Source organism: Fukomys damarensis, unplaced genomic scaffold (assembly GCF_012274545.1).
Source record: "Fukomys damarensis isolate Sample0158 unplaced genomic scaffold, DMR_v1.0_HiC HiC_scaffold_25, whole genome shotgun sequence".
Classification (NCBI taxonomy): domain Eukaryota; kingdom Metazoa; phylum Chordata; class Mammalia; order Rodentia; family Bathyergidae; genus Fukomys; species Fukomys damarensis.
The window spans coordinates 25,737,291-25,759,361 of record NW_022900937.1 but is presented as its reverse complement, the minus strand read 5'-3'; the positions used below and the strand labels follow the sequence as shown (position 1 = coordinate 25,759,361).

Here is a 22,071-nt window from a genome sequence, read left to right as displayed (position 1 = left end):
TAGTATGTTAATTAATATCTGCTTTTTATTATTTACTTCTATTTTCCTGAGATTTTGCTATTCTTTTTATAACCCAGTACAAAGAACATTAATCTCATTTGTTTTTAGGCTGTCTAATAAAAATATTTGGATAATAAATTTCCCTTGCTGGCATCTCACAGATTCGTAACACAGTATTCTTAGTTAGGTAAAAATATTTTCTAAATTGCATCACAAGTTGTTATTTTGACCCATGAATTATCCATAAGTATACTTAAGACCTTATATCGTTATCTTTTGTCACTGATTTTCCAATATAGTCATTCATACTCAGGATGTACAGTACAGTAGAGCAAGGTCTTGGTGTAGTACAGTATCAAGTTTTTTTGTTGTTGATCTTTGTTTTTTGCACAGTACTAGGGATTGAACACAGGGCCTCATGTATGCTAGGCAAGTGGGTTACCACTGAGATACCTCCCAAGTCCATTTTGTTTATTTTTAGACAAGATCTTGCTAAGTTGCCCAGGTTGGGCTTGACCTTGCAATACTACCTCTGTCTTCTGAGTAGCTGAGATTACCACACCTATCAAATTTTTGAAATGTGAACACTTCTTTATTGCCAGTACAGAATTCCCTAAATATTATATATGAGCATGTAAGAATTTTTTTAATGGTTGGGTATTGGGTTGTAGAATATGTCTAACAGATCAACCTTGTTAAAATCTTATGATACTGATTTTTATCTCCCTGTAAGTTTCTGAGAGTCAAACATTAAAATTTAACTATCATGGTAGCATTCTCTATTTCTTTTAAACTTGTATGTTCTTTTTTCTCTTCCTCCCTTTTTTCTTTTTCTTTTTTTTCTTTTTGTACTGGGGATTGAATCCAGGGCCTTCACACTGAGCTGTATTCCCAGCCCTTTTTATTTCTACTTTTGGGACAGGGTCTTGCTAAGTCACCAAGATGCTCAGGTTGGTTTGAGGTTGCAATTCTCTTGCCTTAGCATTACAGGTGTGCACTAAAATGCCTGGCTTAAATTTAAATTTTTAATTTATACTTTTTAGACTAACTCTATTTTGAGATCACAGAAGTCTTCTGTGCTGATGGCTGTGGTGTGAGAGTAAATGAATACAGTTTATTTTTCCTACACAGTGCGCTTCTAATTAGAAGAGCTCTCTCTTTCCACCATGTGAGAACATGAACAAGATGACAGTATGAAACCAGAAACAGGGCCTCTGGCAGGGATTTAGCTCAATGGTTCTACCACCTGCTTCACAAGCACAAGGTCCCCAGTACCAAAAAACAAAACAAAACAAAAACCCAGAAATAGGGCCTCCACCAAACCTGATCATGCTGCCACCCTGGTCTCAGATACTTGCTTGAGAAGTAAACTTCTGTTATTTAGGCCACTTAGCCTATGGTATTTTGTATAGAAATCCAAACTAGGATAACTAACTGGATCTGTGTTTTAAACTGTTAAATTTTTCACACCCAGCATGTAAGCCAGAAGGGCACGTTCATGGGTCTGCCAGTTCTTGGAGATACCAGCTTTGAATTCACCAACACCAGCAACAACAAATAGGACAGCACAGTCAGCCTGAGATGTGCCTGTAGTCATGTTTTTGATAAAGTCTCTGTGTTCTGGAGCATCAAGGACAGTCACACAATACTCACTGGTCTCAAATTTCCACAAGGAGATGTCAATAGTCATACCACACTCACACTCAGCTTTCAGTTTATCCAAGACCCAGGCTTACTTGAAAGAACCCTTCCCCATCTCAGCAGCCTCCTTCTCAAAATTTTCAATGGTTCTTTTGTCAGTGCCACCACATTTGTAGATCAGATGGATGGTAGTGGTGGATTTACCGACATACACGTGTCTGATGATGACAATACTGATACGAGTCTTTTCCTTTCCCGTGTTGGCTTTGATTTATTTAGTGGTGGTTTTCACTACACCTGTGCTCTCATGGCAAATCCGTTATGAAAATGCCCTTATGACTTACATGCTGGGTATGAAACAACTAATTGTTGGAGTTAAAAAAAATGGTTCCACTGAGCCAGCCTACAGCCAGAAGAGATGTGAGGAAACTGTAAAGGAAGTCAGCACCTATATTAAGAAAATTGGCTACAACCCACAGTAGCTTCTGTGCCAATTTCTGGTTGGAATGATGACAACACACTGGAACCAAGTGCTAACATGCCTTGGTTCAAGGGATGAAAGGTCACTCGTAAAGATGGTAATGCCAGTGGAACCACACTGCTTGAAGCTCTGGATTGCATTCTGCCACCCACTTGCCCAACTGACAAGCCTTTGCAGCTGCCCCTCACGATGTCTACAAAATTGAGGTACTGGTACCATCCTGTGGGCTGAATGGAGACTGGTGTTCTCAAATCTGGCATGGTGGTCACCTTCACACCAGTCAATGTCACAACTGAAGCAAAGTCTGTTTAAGTGCACCATGAGGCTCTGAGTGAAGCGCTTCCTGGTGATAATGTGGGCTTCAACGTCAAGAACATGTCTGTCAAAGATGTTCGTGATGGCAACTTTGCTGGTTACAGCAAAAATGAACCAGTAGTGGAAGCAGCTGGTTTCACTGTTCAGATGATTATTGTGAACCATCCAGGACAGATGAGTGCTGGCTGTGCCCCTGTACTGGATTGCCACACAGCACACATGGCTTGCAAGTTTGCTGAGCTGAAGGAAAAGATTAATTGCCGGTTTGGTAAGAAGCTGGAAGATGTCCCCAAATTCTTGAACTGTGATGATGCCGCCATCATTGACATGGTTCCATGAAGCCCATGTATGTCAAGAGCTTCTCTGAACTCTGGGTCATTTCACTCTTAGTGATACAAGACAGATGGTTGCTGTGGGTGTCATCAAAGCAGTGGAAAAGAAGGCTACTGGAGCTGGCAAGGCCAGCAAGTCTGCCCAGAAAGCCTAGAAGGCTAGATGAATATTACCCTAACACCTGCCAACTGCCTTAATCAGTGTTGGTGGAAGACTGGTCTCAGAACTGTTACTATTAAATTGAAATGGCCAACTGGGAGGAAAAGACTGGTTAATGATAACAATGCGTCATAAAATCTTCAGAAGGAAAGAATGTTTTGTGGACCATTTCTTTTTGTGTGTGTGTGACCAGTTTTAAGTTACTAGTTTTGAAAATCACTTTTTATTGCAAACAACTTGACCAAAAATCTGTCACAGAAGTTTGAGACCCATTAAAACAAAGTTAATGAGAAAAATAAATAAATAAATGGCTAGATCTTCCTGGTGACCGTGGATTTGTTTGCTTGGGGTCTGTGTATGACTGCAGCTACGTCAGTCAGGAGTCAGCTGAAAGTTCAATAATCTGACATGTAGGACAGCTCAGTGACATGACTAGCACTTGTTGCTGGCTGTTGGCTGGAGCTTAATGCTGTTTAGATTTCTTACATGACAATGGCTACAATTCTATAATGGAGCACCCTGAGTAGGAGTGGCAACAGACAGAAGTCACTAGGCCACTTACAGGCTATGTCCTTAGTCATGGAACCGTATTCTATACCCAAAGCAATCCTACTCCTTTCCCACATTGAAGGACTAAGAAGAAAATGCTTGGGGTGGTTGTGTGGCAAGGTAACACTGCAGCAGAGCTCATAGGGACGAGAGATACTGGCATTCTTTAGGAAACACAATCCCATACAATGAGCTTGTATGGATACTTTTCTTTTGAAGTACTCAGATGCTAAATTCTGAGATATAAAACCTTCTGGATTGCTCATATATGTTTTGAAATAAAAGATATAATACCACATACTCTAAGAGCAAGCTCCTTCCAAATTTTAATTATTCCTTGATGTAAAGTAGCCCAGAAATACAGGTACTGTTTTATCTGCATGTTCTTTTTTCAAGAATATAAAATTATCAAGCCAACTTGCATTTCTTTCATGCTTACCCTCACCTCACTTTCCTAAGTACTGGAGAGCACAGTGTGCATTTCTTAAATACCAACGATGAGCTATGGTACCAGAGAGCTAAATGTAATCCATTCCATATTAATTTTTTTCCACATTTTTTTTTTTTTGGTTTTTTGAGACAGGGTTTCACTATGTAGTTGAGGCTGACCCGGAATTTACTTGTAGCTCAGGCTGGCCTCGAACTCACAGCAATCCTCCTGCCTCAGCCTCCTGAATGATGGGATTACAGGTGTGAGCCGCCATGCCTGGCTTTTCCACAAAACTTTTAAAAATACTGACAATCAATACTAAGAATGAGAGTCACCTCCAGTGGAAAATATTTTTTCAATAAAGTTAATTTTTCTTTTTGTCTCCTGAGTTATCAGTCTTGTCACATTAACTGCCTGCTTATTTGTCTCTCTCTCTCTCTCTCTCTCTCTCTCAAAACAGATTTAAGTCTCCTACAAAGTTAGGGAGCATGTCTTTCTTATTCACTATTATATTCACCGTAGCAAACACAATACCTAGCACATAGCAGGCACTGAATAGAGGAGACCCTAGCTAGTAATAATTTTCAAATTTTATTTGTAGTAGTGAATGAGTTGGTTCTTTTTCACACTGACAATTTACTTAAAATAGACCTTGCCCAAATAGTTGGGTGTTTTTGTCATGATGACTACAGTGAATGTGGGTCTACCTTACTAGTTCAGAGAAGTCAAGGTAAATGATAGTTACAATAAAAAGATGGCTTATTAAAATGCTTTAAAAATGACTTCTTACCTTAATAGCAGAAACTGTATTCAAGAGATAACCCTGAATATAAAACTGGAAAAACATCTAGATGTGAAAGAGCACATTAATTATTTAGTGGAATCACTACTTTATGTACTACAGTATGAATTTCTTCTTTTCAAGAGCACATTTCTGTGTTGGTTACCTGCAAAGGAAGTAGAGAGCCGTAATGGTGAGAGTGACCAGAACAGCCAATGCCACAAAAGCTGTGAACAGGTTACTTTTGGTTTGGATGCTGGAGCTTGGAAGAAAAACCTCTTCACAACGTGCTCCTGTGTAATTTTCAACACACCTGTAGGATAAAATTTCAGACAGAGAGTGTATCTATATTCAGTTAATGATGTGCACAGCAAGAGATTTCCAGCTGGTAGAAGGAAGGAGACTAATTTTCAGATTGCTGAATACAGAATAACATGCTGTTCTAACATATTTACAGAGCTAGTTACAATAAAACATACAGTATTAATTTATGAAGTTTAATATTTATTATCTTTTTAAATGTTCTAATGGCTTGGGAACACCAGATAAATTATAAAGTAATCAGTCTTCTAGAGTTTCTTCTTTTCTTTTTGAGACAAGGTCTTGCTATGCTTCCCAGGCTGCCCTTGAACTACTGGTCTTAAGCATTCCTTCTGAGTCCCCCGTGTAGCTGGCAGTACAGGCACCACCACCACAGCGCCCAGCTTATCTTCTAGATTTTCAGTGATGTAATTGTCCATATCTAATTCTAATTCACCTAAAATTTGTTGTATTTGGATTTAAATGAATTTTTCCTCTAAATTAGTAATTGGTTATTCCAACTCCACCATTAGATAAACCTTTACCCACCACTTCAACATTGCCTTCTTTAACATATATCAAGTTTATATAAGTAACAGCATTTATTTCTATTCTTCAATTATGTACACATCTAAACCTTGGCCTCTACCACACTAGTTCAATACTGCGACTTTATAGTATGTTTTAAAATCTGGTATTTCCTTTTTTCTTTTTATTTATTTATTTATATTATTATTGCTTTTTTTTGGTACCGGGGATTGAACTCGGGTCCTTGTGCTTGCAAGGCAGGCCACCAAACCGCTGAGCTAAATCCCCGGCCCTTATTTATTTATTTATTTATTTATTTATTTATTTATTTCCTCATTGAGTTTATTGGTACATAGGTATACAGTACAGTTACATTCATCATTGGGATCTTGTATCTTTACACGATAGGTCTTGGTTCTCATCTTTTCCCCTTATCCCTGCCCTCCCTTCACCCCCCCCTTCCCTATTTACAAATACTTTATTTCCATTTTTTCATTTTCTCATGTTGGTATTTCCTTTTTTAGAACACATTTTATATTCTCATTCACCAACAAAAATATTTCAAAGCCAATTATTTTTAGCTTCCTAGAATTCTATGACAAGGCTAGGAGTGTAGCTTAGCAGTAGCGTGTTTACCTTGCATCCAAAAGTTCCTGGGTTCAATTCCCCAGCACCACAGAAATAACAAAAAAAATTTTTGAGCATCTCCCATTGTATGACACAGAACTTGAATCTTTAGTACTACCAGTCAGTTCCTTTTCCCCAATGAATGTATTCAAAGGATTATAAAATACAAAGATTGATCTAAGTGAACAAGAGTGACACTGGCACCAGATCATTTCCTATTCTGTGGTTACACTGAAAATAATGTTTTAACATAATTAATGTTTATTTATAAAACATTCTAAAAAGGTACAAAATAAACTTGTAAAAGTTACCCTTAGCAGCAATGCTGTGTAAATAAGTGTATGTCCGTGCACACATATATATGCACATATACTTTAAGCTGGTTTTATTGAATACAGAGTTTGATTTTACTAAATTAACTCTCCTCTTTCCCTCTTTCCAGATGAGAACTTTTATCTCCATTTCTCCCACCTCGGACTAATAAGGATACAGACCTAGAAAGTTACACATGAACTCATTACTACTTTTGACAAGAATGTCATAGACTAAGAGTATACATATAAATAAGAGAAAAGAATACCAAGATAAAGCACATGGAATCATTTTTAGTTAAATGAGCACATGAAAGGGGTTTTATGAACCTCAAACCCCACTTCATGTGAGGTGAGTAGCTTTAGGGTCATAGCTTCCACTGAGTGTGTCAGTCTGGCCAGAGAAGCAGTCTAGATTTTTCTCAGACTACCTTAAAGATGGGGAGACACAGGAACAGTAACAACAGGATAAGGGTGGCAAACTGAAATATTTTGGGGTGAATCACAACTGCCTAAGGCTTAAACACAAAATACCAATTTTCCCATAAATCCATTAAGCAAATATAAAGAGAACGTAAAATGAAAATAGTTTCTTTCTCCTACATCTCCCACTTCCTAAAAGGGGAAACACACACACACACACACACACACACACACACACACACACAGAAGTCAGCACAGCCGTGGTTGCAGTCACCTGCACAAATAATGAAAAAGGGTCTAAACTTAGTTTAAAAATCTATCTTGAGTGACCAAGAAGTACAATAAAAACTCTTCTTAAATTTGCTTTTGTTTGTAAACAGAAATCTATAATATTTATACCTTCTAAAAGTTTTTTAAAAGTTTAGCTAATGAAAATTGTCACAGTTCTAAAATAATCAAGATTTTAAAAAATGTTTAAACCATGGTTCAGTTTCCATTTTAGAAAAAATAACTTGAACCTGCCACAAACAAACCACAAAACTACACAGATTCTTTCTGACAAGGAAGATTTCCACCTAAAAAACTATGAACAGCACCTGCGCACACACCGGGAGGGCTACCATAGAGCTTGGGTGCACATGTGCCCTGAGCAGCCGCCACTTTCTCAGCTCCCCTTAGAGTTTCCATGTCTGACTCCACCCTGCCACCTCCAGCCCACACTGTCTGTTGTCACTGCCCACAGACACCTGTGAGGAAATCTGCTGACTGGTGTGACACAGATGCACAGAGATGTCCTGGCAGGGGAGGAGGAGAAAGACGACTCCAAAGCAGAATACTAGCCGCTCAGTCCCGAGGCTCAGGGGGCTGCACCGGAGTGTTGTGGATCCTGGGTCTGAGTGAGCAGTGCCACGCACACAGCATAGCAGTGGTCAAGTACGAATAAAGACGATTCCTCCCATCCCTGCCTCAGGCTTGCAGAGACTGAGACCTTCCATTTCTTGCCCACCAGCCAACAAGCATGGGCAGAACTGGAACTGCAAGTGGTCTCCACAACTCCCACATGATGTCAACACAAGAATCAAACTGAGGCTTACATCTGGGGCTCTCTTCAGTACCCTGCAGGAATGCTGGAAGATCTGAGAAGTCTGAACCAAAAGGTGGAAGTGAACCAGAGCATGGTGACTCAGGAGAAGTGCTTCCCTCTTGGTGGGAGAGGGCTGAGGTGAGAGGCATACCAGAAGGCTCAACTTGAGCTGGAAATGTCTTGGACATTTTCATTATTGTCAAAATTGGGTCTCTTTGGGAACTTGGAAGAGGGAAAGCTGGTTTTAAGATGGCCAGGGCATGCAAAAAACAGAGGGCTCCTTTTTATCCACTGTTACAGTGAAGCTAGGCGTTGCTCACCCAGGGCACCTCTCCGCAGGCTCACAGGTTTGACTAAAGTATCATTTGGAGAAAGAGAGGCCAGCACCCTGGCCTGAACAAATGAGAGCAGAGCCCCAGCAGGCAGGAAAGAGGTTTATCTTAGGCTGTACCTTCAGTGTGCGGCCCACTGGACTGGTCCAGTATCTGATGGTGGAGGGCATTCATCTAGCACAGACATGAGTGTCAGTGACAGGATGATTCTGGGTGCTGTTTTGCCACAACAGCCCTGGTCTGAGACTCATCTACTCCTAATAGGGCTCTCCATCTCTCCTACTCCAGTCCTTTACAGTAGTGCGACAATGCCTCCTTACATTACATTTTGAGCATCAAAGACATTCCAAAGTTTTTCAAATAAGCCAGATGTGGTGCCATAGGCCTATGGAGCTGAGGCAAGAGGACTGCAAGTTTGAGCCCTGCCTGGGCAACTTAGTGACTTAATGAGACTCTGTATCAAAATAAAAAATTAAAAAGGTTTGGGGGTCCCAAGATAAATGTATTCATTATATATTGCAAACATGTTCTAAAATGGGGGGACTGAGAACATAGTTCAGTGCAAGGGAATACCCAGTATTACCAATAAGTAAACAAATAAATGCATGCTACCCCCAATAAAAAGCTATAAACACACTATTTATTCATGTTACTTAATTAAAGCTATTCAGTTTAGATAAGATTAGACATCAAAGAAAACAAACTGACTGATATAACTTATGTAAATGTTTTATCTAGATAATAAGTATTCTGAGTTGAAAGGATAGGGAGAATGCTGTATATGTAAGTTTAGTGTCAGATTAGGATTTAAGCAGACAGAAAAAGGTGTATGAACACCAGGTTCCTACTGTCATAGCAGGAGCAAAACTGTGCTCTTGTAGGAAAAGTAAATTCCTGGTGGTAACTTTAAGTACAGCAAAGTCAAGAGAAAACATCTTGTTATTTGTTTAGTCAAATCCAAATTTAGAGAATGGGGGACAAATTGAAATATACCGTTATCCAAGAAGTGGGACTAGCTAACCTAAAAGTGAATTTTAAACTTTCAGTAAATAACGGCCTACCAATGATTATGTATAAGGAGTCTACTTTTAAAGTTCTAGCTCATTTATAAAAGTTTTATGACCTCAGTTATAAGTATCAATTTCAGGCAAACATAACTCCATTACAGATTAATAAGGGTGAATGAAGTAGAGACAGACAATTGATATTACTAGCTGAGACAAAACACAGAAAAATCAAGTGTTGCACCAGCATTTATAGAGAATTAAGTAGCTCTTGTCTTTATATAACTCTCTTGCCAAACTCTTTCAGGCATTATTTCCACACAGACTGCCAAGCAGCAAACAGCTGTACCACCTAAGTAGGTGAATACCAAGCACTAAGGAGTCACACACATTTTACTAGAATTGAAGATTAATGTTGCAATAGATACAAATATTCAACAAGATAAGAAACTCCAAAACTCAGAATCCACATGACAAATTGGTTTTACAGCGGGAAATCACCAACAATCTGACCCTAAACAAGACATGGTTAGTACACTGGACATGAAATAAACTCATCAGATTCTATAGTGTCCAAGGTTAGTGGTCACAACATTTGGCATGAATGAAAGAATCAAGTCTGAATCATATGAAAGGTGTGCCATTTAGCATAAAGAAGGAACACTGGACTGTGAGCTGGGAAAAACTAGTTTCTTCATGCTTGTGGGCTATGTGATCTCAAACTCTCTAAGACTCTACAAAATCAAAATAACAACAGCTTCCCTGACTGTTTCAGAGGGCTATTATCAGAATCCACAAGAAAATGTTCAAAATGCTGTGAGTCACACTATAAGTGAAATTAAAATGTAATCTGTAAAGGCCATGTTTACATCTAACATTGGATTACAGAATAAAATGCCTACGAAAAATTATAACTAGAATAGGCTGAGCGTGGTGATCAATAAATGTGCTATTATTAATTATTTCTCAGAAACAAGAAACAAAGTTTATATCATTGCTAAAGAATTCACTAACCAAAGAGGCTCAATGCCAATATCATTTCACTGGGGTTGATTATCCTGAATAGAAAAATTCTAATACTGACATATGTAAAATCTCACTTCAATGTGATCATATTCTGTGGCAATCAAAGTTCCATTTGAAACTCATGAAAAATGGGGGAAATAAAACTGTTAGAAGTATTAAAGAAAATAAACTGACATGTGTTTGGATCCCTTTAATAGTCCAGGGCCATTTCTAGCTGATTTTTAGACACCAAGAATGCAGGGATGACCAGCTCACAACTTTTGCTTTGTTTATTAGTTCATCATACATTTATTCAATTTTTAATATCCAGAGATTTAGCTAATATTCAATCTTGCAAAAATTTTAAATATGAGGATATGAGCACAATAAACTGATAATTATAAATACCTGAAATTTATTAGTCTAAGTGTATCTAAAAGGCAAAATAGATTTTTTTCAATATTGACTTTTACCTTGATACTTCATATCCTGAAATGAAGATTATATCTGAGTATCAGTGATAAAAGTCTTCATAGAGAATAATTCATATGTGTCATTAGGTAGTGTATTGTTTATTGGTTCTATTGTGAAAGATTCCAAGTTTTTAGTGTTAGTCACTATGAACATTTAAAACATTTTATTTACTGAACCTAGCTAAAGCATAGTGCAGGAAAGAAGCACTTTGAGCAAGTGATGAAAATAAGCAACAGTGGTATGGAAACGTGACCAGAGCACACGCACTTGCCAATCTGCCAATGGACACTTTCGGGAGAAATACCCACAGAATGTTACAGAGTTAGCCAGAGTACTGAGACACAATTTTATGATTTATTTATTTTCTTAATGTTATTTTTCTTTTTCCATATTAACAGTTGATTCAAGTCTCCATTCTTCCTATTTTGTCTGCCTCAACAGAGAGAAAAATCTAAAACTACTCAAAAAATGTGGTGTCTAGGACCAGGGATTTAGCTCAGTGGTTCTGACATCTGCCTTGCAAGCATAAGGACCTGAGTTCAATCCCCAGTATTAAAAAAAAAAAAATGTGGTGCCTACTATTTTTTTAAAAATATAAGAAAAAATAAAACTAAAAATAAAATATTTATTTTCATGGCCTAGTATCATTCTTGGTGTACAAAATATACATATATTTGTATATACAAAGTATAAATAAAAATTGGTGTATATCAGTTTTTTAAGTAATATTTTTAGTAAATATAAACTTATATTTAAATATTATAAATAATATATAGTGGGCCTTCCAACTGCAGAGATGTTTCCCTGTACCAGTTTTGGTAAAATTTAAAGGGTTCATCAAGACCCTAGTCAGGAACAGCTGAAAAGACTTACACAATTAAACCACAGTTCTAAATGCACAGTATTCATGCTGGCATCTTACCTTCCCAGGCTTCAGGTCTCAACAACCTTCTAACGCAGGGAAAATCTCATGCCTCAACTTGGAATAAGACAAAGAGAAGCCAGCATCAGTTCACTTCCTGACAAAAGAAGTTAAGTATTAGAGCTGGGCAAAAGTCACAGTTGTCACTCTGCACAGTTTTCCTGTGTATAAAATGAAATAATTACAGATGAGATAATGGAGTATTTTTTAGCTGCCTTCCGAAGGAGAAGGTAGTTCCTTCTGGAGGTGAATGATAGATACTAACTGAAAGGATAACCAAAATTCAGAAGCAAGCACATCATTTTATATAACCTCATTACGCAGCAATAAGAAGAAAATGAAGAGACTTAAAAGCAGGATACATCCTGCCTTTCAATGGCACTCAGCCTCCCTGAACAGCAACGAGCTAAGCCAAATGTTCTGGAGGGTAGGTCTTATTATTGGACAAGTGACACAAGCAAGACAAACTCAGGTAGAAGAGAAGTAGACCTAAGAGAGTAAGTGTTCTTGTCTTGTTGCATAACCACATCCCATCAGTTATGAGAAACAGTGATCTAGCAAAATGTGAGGTTTTTTGGAGATTTATCCTCTCTTAAATTTGGTCTAAATGTGGTGAGGTCAAGAAAGATGCATCAGTTGCTCATCCCAAGAACACTAATGAATAGTGTCAAATGAGGTTACTAAAATGAAAAGTGTTAACAAAATGCATAGCTAAATGGAGCAGTTGTTTCATGCATTTCCAACTGTTTGACGCTTTAATGCTATTAATTCTGTTCTGTGAAGGTTTCTAAAGATCAATCTAATGCCTAATGATTAATAAAGCACATGGTACAGTGCCAAAAGTCAAAGTAAAAAGGACTTTTTGCCCTAATTTATATCACAGAGACATTTAAGTCCCCTCCCAGAACAATGACCTTCTATCAAATTAATATGAAGTTTTATCTAAAAAAAGTGCCAACGATCAACTTATCTTAACCAATTGACCTCATCAAAACCTTAACATTTTCTGTGATTAATACAATGACTCAAAATCCCAACAGTTACTTTCAGAAACTTAGTTTAGTAAAACATACAGTGAGGTCCAGTGAAACTGCTAATAGACAAAAATACAATACACCATTAAATAAGGAAATAAGCCAAATGCAACAATACATGTTGGTTTCTTTACATTTTCTAATTATATGTGATCCTCAACCTAGTAATACCTAGTCTTTCACATGTTTGTACTCTTAAACTGCATCTCTTAAATAGACCTCAGTCTTTATCACCTAAAATTCTGACTTCCATCTGTCCAACAATGGGACTGATATTGTGGCTAGAGGACAGAGCTTACGCTCAGGCAAGCCAGAGGACCCTTCCTGTTTTGAGCTTGTGGCTATGTGAGCAGGTACCACTTAGGAGGGTCCTGCTGGAACTGAGATTACCATATCCCTCTGGAAACGGATTTCAACAGACAGTGCTTTGCCAATTTAGACTATCTCCCATACCAAGTTCCATGTCTGCACTGTGCTATTTGGGTTCTGAGGTTATCTGCAGCCTGTGAGACAGCAAAAGAAGCCTCACCCAGATGATGACACAGTCACAGTGAGGACAAACCTCTCCCAGTGCTGGCTCTATTAAGCCAGGAAGTTCCAGTTGGAAGGCTGGGTGACTGCTGCCTGGATTGTTTTGTGGTTAAAGACTTTTGAAATAGACAGCAAAAAAGATCAAGTGTCCCGTCAAAGGTTCCCTTCTGGGTAATATGACTCTACAGGGTCATGCATTTCTCACTGTCTAAACTATTTTATAATTCTGTAAATGGCAGAAAACTTATGATAAATGAATTTTGTTCTGTAAAAGAGATTGCCCTGTGGGTACTACTCAGTTTCACACCTATTTGTAAATGCATTTCAACATGTGGGAAAAACTGGATGTGTGTTAGTGAATTTTGCTTTGCATCAAGTGTGAGATGTTAGCTCCCTCATTAGATAATTGGTTCCTCATTAATCAGTTAATGTATCTTTGACATATGTTTATATCTGTATAAATTTTGTTAGACTTGGAAAAAATTCTTTCTCTATTTGTCTATTTTTTTAAAGCTCAACTCAACTAAACGTTATGTTCATTGGGAAGAAAAATGATTCTTGACATTAGAACCAGTGAGAATCTGTATTTCTGTATTTACTCTGGTGCCAAATTTGTAGACCTGAAGCTATATTCTGTCTCTGTGACTCTGAAATTCAGAAAGGTTCTTACTTTTCACTATGTGAGGATGTCAAGTATATGTAAAATTTAAATAAAAATGATTAAGTCAATGTGCTATTGATAGTAAGAAAGAAGTAAGTGTAGAGAATAGTTGAGAAATACACAGAAGACAAGATCCACATGATTTGAAGAGGATTCTTAATTTTTGGCTTGTTTGAGTGGGCACTGCTGAAACTCCAAAGGAAGATGTTTACAGAGAAGATAATAAAATTTTATCCTGCCTATTTTTTCTGCATTTTAAGTTTCTTGAGAATAAGATCCTAATATTTGTCCTTTGGTCTATCCATCCATTGATCATTGTTCCAACACTCTTGGGTAATAGCATGTGTCAAAAATTGGACAAAAATATTGTATATATGGTGTATGGTGGATCTTTTTATCCACAGTATAATCCACAGTAGGATTCCAGCAGTATTTGAATAAATTATGTGAAAGCCCCTCTCTCAAAGTATTTATCTACAGTGTTTATCCATAAGTTATAGTATGAGGTCTCAAATTAAAGGATCTCAGTTCTTACTGACATAGAGATGAATAAGCTGTCATAAAAACTGAATATTTCTAAAATTCCCAGAATAAGGAAATTGAACTTCTAATGCTTTAAGTGGTTTTACTGGTCCTTCACTAGTTAACAAGGGAAAAATATCTTCTTACAAGTTCATTTATAGTTGTATGAACATGCTCTTATATTTTTGTAAAAATTATCTTTTAACACCAGAGAGACTGACCAAAGGGTCATGAACCTGGGGAGATTTTTGACTCTTTCATTGAGTTGCCAGGGTGGAGTGTGTTATGAAACTACACATATCCTATTTGAAATTTTATATCTTATAAATCCCTAGGGTATCTTATGGCATACCACCAATGATTTGCAGAAAATGACCTTCAGACATATTTTCAGAAATACATTATACATGAAAAATAAAGGTAAGACAAGACTCATGATAAAACAAATTGCTCTGGGTCAAGCTTTTCTTTCCTATAAAGAATTATACCAGAGGGATTTCTTCTATTTATCACTCTACCTTAAGTGACTAAGAATATAAAGTTCAAAGCGTACTTTCTTTCAGAATCACAATATGCCACTGGTAAATTTCTGTCATTTATAAAATGCACTGGAACAATTTCAAATGAGGATGTTGTGAATAAAGTCACTGCCTTTAATTTATGGTCACATTTTTTTCTTCAGTTTTGGGGCCACCAAAGAGAATGGAACTCATTTTTAGGTCCACATCATCTAGGTAACAGGTCTCTCAAGAACTCTCTGTGCATCTCTCCTAACTGGTCATTTAGTGATCCAAGGTGACAGGGTCCAACCCACTTAAACTCAATTGGTTGAAGTGTTAAACAATACATTTTGACAAATAAAGCGAAGATCACATCACTGGAAAATAAAACTTTAGAACTAAAGGGATTTTCACACCAACAAGAAATTCTCTTTACTCAATTTAGCCTCAATACCAAAGAGGGTGGGGGGAAAGGAACATGAACAGGAAAAAAACAAGGCAACAAAAGGTCTCCAAAGACTCCCAACCATCCCAAAGTAGATCCAAGGGGCACCAATGGAAAGAAAACAAATGTTAGATAATTGAGCTGCACAAAATGATTAAAGAGGAATCAAAGAAAGTTGGAGAGCTCCAAAATGACATATAACCCAAAGGATGATGTAACAAACAAACAAACTGATCAATGTGGTTATGGAAGAAACAAATACAAAATTAGAAGAGTTGATCTAAACTATTTAAAATATGAACAACAAATTTACCAAAGAAGTAGACCCCATGAAAAGATGCCAAACTGCCAGGCATGGTGGCACACACCTGTAATCCCAGCACTCGGCAGGCTGAGGCAGGAGGATCACTGTGAGTTCAAAACCGGCCTGGGCTACATAGTGTGTTTTAGGTCAACTATATAGCAAGACCTTGTCTCAAAAACCAAAAAAAAAAAAAAAAAAAAAAAAAAAAAAAAAAAAAAAAAAAAAAAAAAGCAAAGAAAAGAAAAAAAGAAAAAGGAAAAGGAAATACATGATGATATACTCCAAGAACCCTTAAAAACAACAAGAGCAAGGAACATTCATACAATGGCTACTTGATGATGCTAAGAAAACCAAACTAAGGCTAATTGGAGTTAGAAATTAGAGGACAGCATACATAAAATAAAAAAATATGTTAACTGAAATAATAGCAGAAAACTTTTCAAACAAGGGGAAAACTCAACTTATAGAGAACTGAGGCTTACAGAATGCCAAATAATTACAATGAAAAAAGAAGCTCTCTAGTACACATCAGAGTCAAAATCTCACAAGTCTTACCACAAAGACAGAATTTTAAAAGCTGTCAGTGAAAAATTTAAAAAAAATCACCTATAAAGGTGAATCCTATTAGGCTCACAGCAGACTTTTGAACACACATTTTAAAGGCTGGGAGAGTCTGGAGTAAAGTATTTCAAGCCTTAAATGTAAATAATTTTCAGTCCAGATTAACATATCCTACAAAATTATCTTTCAAAATCAGAAGAGAAATAAGGACATTCCATGACAAAGAAAACTTTAAAAAATTCATGAAAACCAAACCAGCACTCCAAAAAATACTCAAGAAGTATTGCAGACAGGGACAACTAAGCTAACAAAGCCAAGAAGTCTGATGGAACAAATACATCAAGCAAGCTAAGTAGTTAAAGAAAAAGGGAAAAATAAGTCCACAAGATAAAAAAGAAGACAATGACATAAATAAGTTAATACTTTTCAGTAATAGCTCTCAATGTAAATGGCTTCAACTACCCAAATAAAAGATACAGACTGATAGACTGGATCAAAAAACAAAAGCCAATGGTTTGTTGCATTTGAGAAACTAAGCCAAAGAGAAATTCAAACTAAAAATAAAAGGAAGGAAAATAATATTCCGTGCACTAAGATCCCAAAAGCAAGCAAGGGTAACAATCTTATCCTCAGACAAAGTGGACTTCAGGCTAACACTGATTAGAAGAGGCAAAGATGATCACCACAGTTTAGTTAAGGGAACAATTCAACAGGAAGAGATAATTGTAAATATAGATGCACTGAATATTTGTTCACTCAATTTAATTCAACAAACACTACTGGACATAAAAGAGCAAATAAACACCAACACAATCATAGCAGAGAATCTCAATACCCCACATTCACAAAGAGACTTTTTCCAAAATAGACTACACTAGTTTAAGCCTGCTTAAATACAAAAGAATCTAAACCATCTCACATATAGTAGCAGATCATGGTGCACAGAAACTAGAAATCAATTACAAAAGAAACCACAGAAATTTTACAAACACATGGACATTAAATACTGTAATACAATCCTGAACACTCAGTGGTTCAGAGAAGAAATTAAACAATTCCCAGAATTAAATGATAATGTCACTACAACATACCAGAACCTATGGGATACACTGAAAGTAGTCCTAGGAGGGGACTCTGTTGCGGTCAAGGCTCACATTACAAAAACAGTGTCAGCTCAAATAAATAATATAATGATAGACCATGATATCCCCCAGTTAAACCCCCCAAAACAAGAACAGTCCAAACCTACTAGAAAGAAAGAAATCATAAAGATAAGAGTGGAAATTAAATGGAGACAGAAACAAAAACAAGAACCAAGTATCAATAAATTGAAGAGCTGGTTCTTTTAAAGATTAAACAAAATAGACAAATGCTTAGTCAAACAAAGGCAAAGCAAACAAACTCAAGCCAAAGAGAGAAAGCACTCACATAAATGCAATTAGAAATGTAAAAGGCAAGGGGAGGAGCGGGTGAAGGGAGGGCATAGGTAAGGGGAAAAAATGAGAATCAAGACTTGTCATTTAGAGGTACAAGATCCCAACAATGAATGTAACTGTACTGTATCCCTAAAATGTACCAATAAATTCAATTAAAGCTGAAAAAAAAAAGAAAGAAATGTAAAAGGCAAAAATCTCAATAGACACCACTGAAATTTAAGAGATAATTAGTTAACTACTATGAAAAACTGTACTCCAACAAATCGGTGAATATTGAAGAAATCGGTGAATATTGAAGAAATGGATATGAATGAATTACTAAAACTGAACCAAGAAATAGGATGTTGGTGTAACTAAAAACCTAAAATGTGTGGCACAGAACTTTGGATCAAGCAGTAGGTAGAAGACTAATGGGAAGTAAGAAAACTATAAACAGAGGCTTCAAGTATAAAGAGAAATCTGGTATGGAGTCTGAATGTAGCTCCATGAGTGACTCCAGATGATAACCTGAGTTTCCTAGGTGAGACAGCCCAAATTCTCATTCTATAGAATTACAAAGAAAACCACCCTTAGGATGGTACATTATGTAAACTACTACAAGCAAAGATGTGATAAAGGAAACAACCACAGAAACTTAAGAAAAAACTTTAAAAATCATAAAAGAGGCAATTTTGATCAATTTATTACAAGTAAATTTGAAAACCTGGATGGATTTAGTAATTTTATAAAAAAATAACTTACTAAAGATGACTTCCAAAGAAACAGTTTAAGCAGACTAATTTCCAGAGAAGAAAATCCAAACATGATTTTCCATAAAACAAATTTAGGAACTAGTTCTAAAAACAAACATAAAAGACCAAAACAACCCCTACAATCCAGAGCATTGCATGGAGAATTATCCTAAACTTTAAAGATAATTCTAATGCCAAACTAGTCCGAGTCTTAGAAAAGGAAAATTCAACATTCCTTCAATAAAATGACGATACTATTGATTCTAAAATAAAACAAAGATTGTGTAAATAAGAAAACTATAGTCTCATTTATGAATATGAATGCAAAAATCTTAAATAAAATATATGCAATAACTATCAGCAGACCATTAAAAGACAAATGAGGTGCCCATTTCAGGCACATATATTCTAAAGCTGGAACGATGACCCTTGCACAAGAATGACACACAAATTCATGAAGCACTGCATATGAAAAAAATGGGTTGTACTACAGGAGTACAACAAGATTCAAAATCAGGAAATGTAACACTACAATGAACCATGTAAATGTATAGTTGAAGAGAAAAAAACACAATCATGTTCTCACAGATGCAGAAAGGCATTTGATAAAATCAAACCACCTACCTTTCTTGTCTCTCTCTCTCTCTCTCTCTCTCTCTCTCTCTCTCTCTGTCTCTGTCTCTCTCCTGTACCAGGGCTTGAACTCAGGACCTTGCACTTGCAAGGCAGGTGTGCTGCCACTGAGCTAAATCCCAGGCCTCCCAACCATCACCATTCTTGATTTAAAATAGCACTTGATAAATGTGAGTATTCACCTTTGGGCATATCTTGCTAAGATTCTAGAGCAGTGGTGGTGAACCTATGGCATGTGAGCCACAGTAGGCTGTTTGAATCACTGAAAGCTCTAATAGGTTCATCATCACTGTTCTAGAGGATGACCATCAGCTCCAATCCCTTGCAGAAGCCTATAAAAACCTGGACAACACATGAAAAGGAACTCCCTGAATGTCCTGGAGATGGTTCATGATTGTCTGGGGACGGAGATAGGAAAACACGTAAGCAAGTGTCTGTCTGCAGCATTTACCAGGTTGAGTTCAGCAACAGACGTCCATGCACAGAACGATTTCTGACTATGTGAATGAGAAAAAGCACCTATGAAGGCACTAAATTGTGAAAGAGTAGAGGATTCTGAATAAGAACATAACAGAGAGGGGATCCCCAAGTTGTCTACTAATATCTGAGTAACTCTTTAAACAGCTCTCCTAAAAAAAATCTGAATGGAATGGAGTTGCCACATAATAGTGTTTGCAGAAGCCCAACCAACAAAATTATTTACTAGCAAAAGAAACCATGCTCATTGAAGAAAAAAATAGAATCAAAATCTCCACAACCTAACTTTTATAATGTCTCAGAAACAGTACAAAATCACATAGCATTCAGAAAATCAAAAATGGTGAACAGTGTCAAGAGAAAAGAAAATAGAGACTAAGCCCCAAAACCAAGGTGATACTGGAACTACTAGACAAGAATGTTTTAAGCCACAGTTAAAACTATCCTCAGAGCAAAGCAAAGCAAAAACACTTATATAATGTATAAAAATCTCTCACTGAGAAATGGGAATTCTCAACACAGAAACAAAAACAAACAAAATGGAAATATAAGAATGGAGTGAGCAGCACTTAAAAATAAATCAAAATACCTTAACATAAATTATATCTCTCCTAGTCAAAAGTTAGCATCAGGTTTACTGAAGCAAATACTAAAGACATTCCTACAAAGTCAAAACAAGAAAATGTCAAAATATCTGTTTCTAAAGTTACCAAATATCATACTAAATGTCCTAAAATACAGTTAAACAAGGTACACAAATAAAATATACAGCAATTAAAAAGAGGTAAGTAAAACCACACTATTTATAGATGATATGATTATGTATACTGAAAATCCAAGGAAACAAAATGGAAAACTCCTACAAATAATTACATAATTCAGTAAGACAGTAGGGGCAGTTAATATAGAGAAATCACTTTCTCATGTGCAAACAATAATGAGAAGATGGAAAGGAAAAAAGGTCCATCTCACCATAGAAACAAAACGATGAGATAATGAAGAATAAACTTAAATACATAAAACTTATATAAAGAACACATATTCTAGGTTAAGTAGACTGAACATGAAAAATATGAATTTTTTTTCTCAATACCAGGGATTGAACTCAGGACCTTGCACTTGTGAGGCAGGTGCAGTGCCACTGAGCTAAATCTCCAGCCCAAAAACATAAATTTTAAGTTAATTTATAAACGTAAATGTTACCCAATATCTAAAAACGGAGACCATGAAAGTTCTGAAAAAAGTTATTGGCTAGGGGGAGATAAAAGACAGAGCATTTAACTGTTAGACTTCGGTGTATGATGTGAGGTTCATCAATTGTTGAAAGAGTAGAAGACAAATGGGAAGTTTCTGCTTGAAGTTACCTTTAAAGTCTTTAAGGAAAATTTAAAAAACATAGGTGAATTCCACTGTCACTCCCAGCTTTGATGATTTTGGAGGACTGCATGTTAGTTATACCCATGGCAATGGAGACTGCGAGGGGAAATGGCATACGTGGCAGCCTGGAGGAAACCAGGCACATGCTTCCAAGTCTTTTCCTAGTGCAGCCACGCAGAAAACACCTACTTACTACAGTAACAAACTGTGACAGTACATGTGAAGGGCCGTCTTTCAGGGAGGCTCATAAGAGACTCAAGTGCCCAGGTTTTTACGAGTTGGTCACATATGTATCTTCTACCTAGCACATGACCAAATCTCCACTTCTAAGAAAAAAGCAGGTGCTCAGCATAAGCCACACTGTTTATGCAAACAGTTTAGGCATAGAGAGACGTCCTTTCCATTTAGGGAAAGCTTTGCATGTGTAGGGAACTTCACATCAGCCAAGCACCAAGACTCCAGCCGGCCCCCAAGCAGGCATGATAGCTCACTCTATTCTGCACATCTTGAATATGGAAGATCTAAATATTAGTCAACATCCCAAAGCCATAGAATAGAATTAACCACTTAAAAATACAAATATGAAACTTATTCATGGCTCAAATTCACCAGGAACAAATTCACAAGGAGGTGACAAGCTAGGACAGAACATTTAAATTAATATTTAAGATGTTTAAATTCATAAAAGTTGTTAAATCTTTGAATAATATTTTTCTTCTTTTTGATCAAACCCTTTTGCTTGTGAGGCAGGCAGTGGAAATACTGAGCTGAATCCCCAGCCCCTGAATAATATTCTTATTACATACAAATTCTAAGGATGGATGCTAAAAGACTACAACTTAATAAAGTGAGGGCAAAACACTGTTGATACAAAAAGAAATACAAATGGCTCCACCTCATCTATCATGCATGAGTTAAAGCAACATTGACATGTCACATCTCCTTTATCAGACTGGTAAAAGTCCAACATCAGACCAAATTCTCTGCTAGGAAAGGAGGTACTCTCATGGGCGGATGGTAGGAGTTCAAAAGTCTATGCAGAATGATTTGGCAACATCAACCAAAATTATAAATGCATATACTCTTTGGCCCAGCGAGCTCCGTGGAATTTAATTGCATTCAACAAATGACACCCATGTAAGTAATTCATTATTGCATTA

At 36.8% G+C, this 22,071-nt stretch overlaps 1 protein-coding gene across 6 annotated transcripts in view; it reads right to left on the bottom strand.

The window, feature by feature from the left end:
* Nucleotides 1-22,071, bottom strand: part of Nrg4 (neuregulin 4) — a 92,092-nt gene that overhangs the window by 13,304 nt on the left and 56,717 nt on the right. For all 6 annotated transcript variants that reach the window (XM_010625947.3, XM_010625939.3, XM_010625976.3 and 3 more), the window contains one exon: nt 4,856-5,002. In XM_010625947.3, the coding sequence (XP_010624249.1) occupies nt 4,856-5,002 (147 nt within the window). The remainder of the gene's footprint in view (nt 1-4,855; nt 5,003-22,071) is intronic.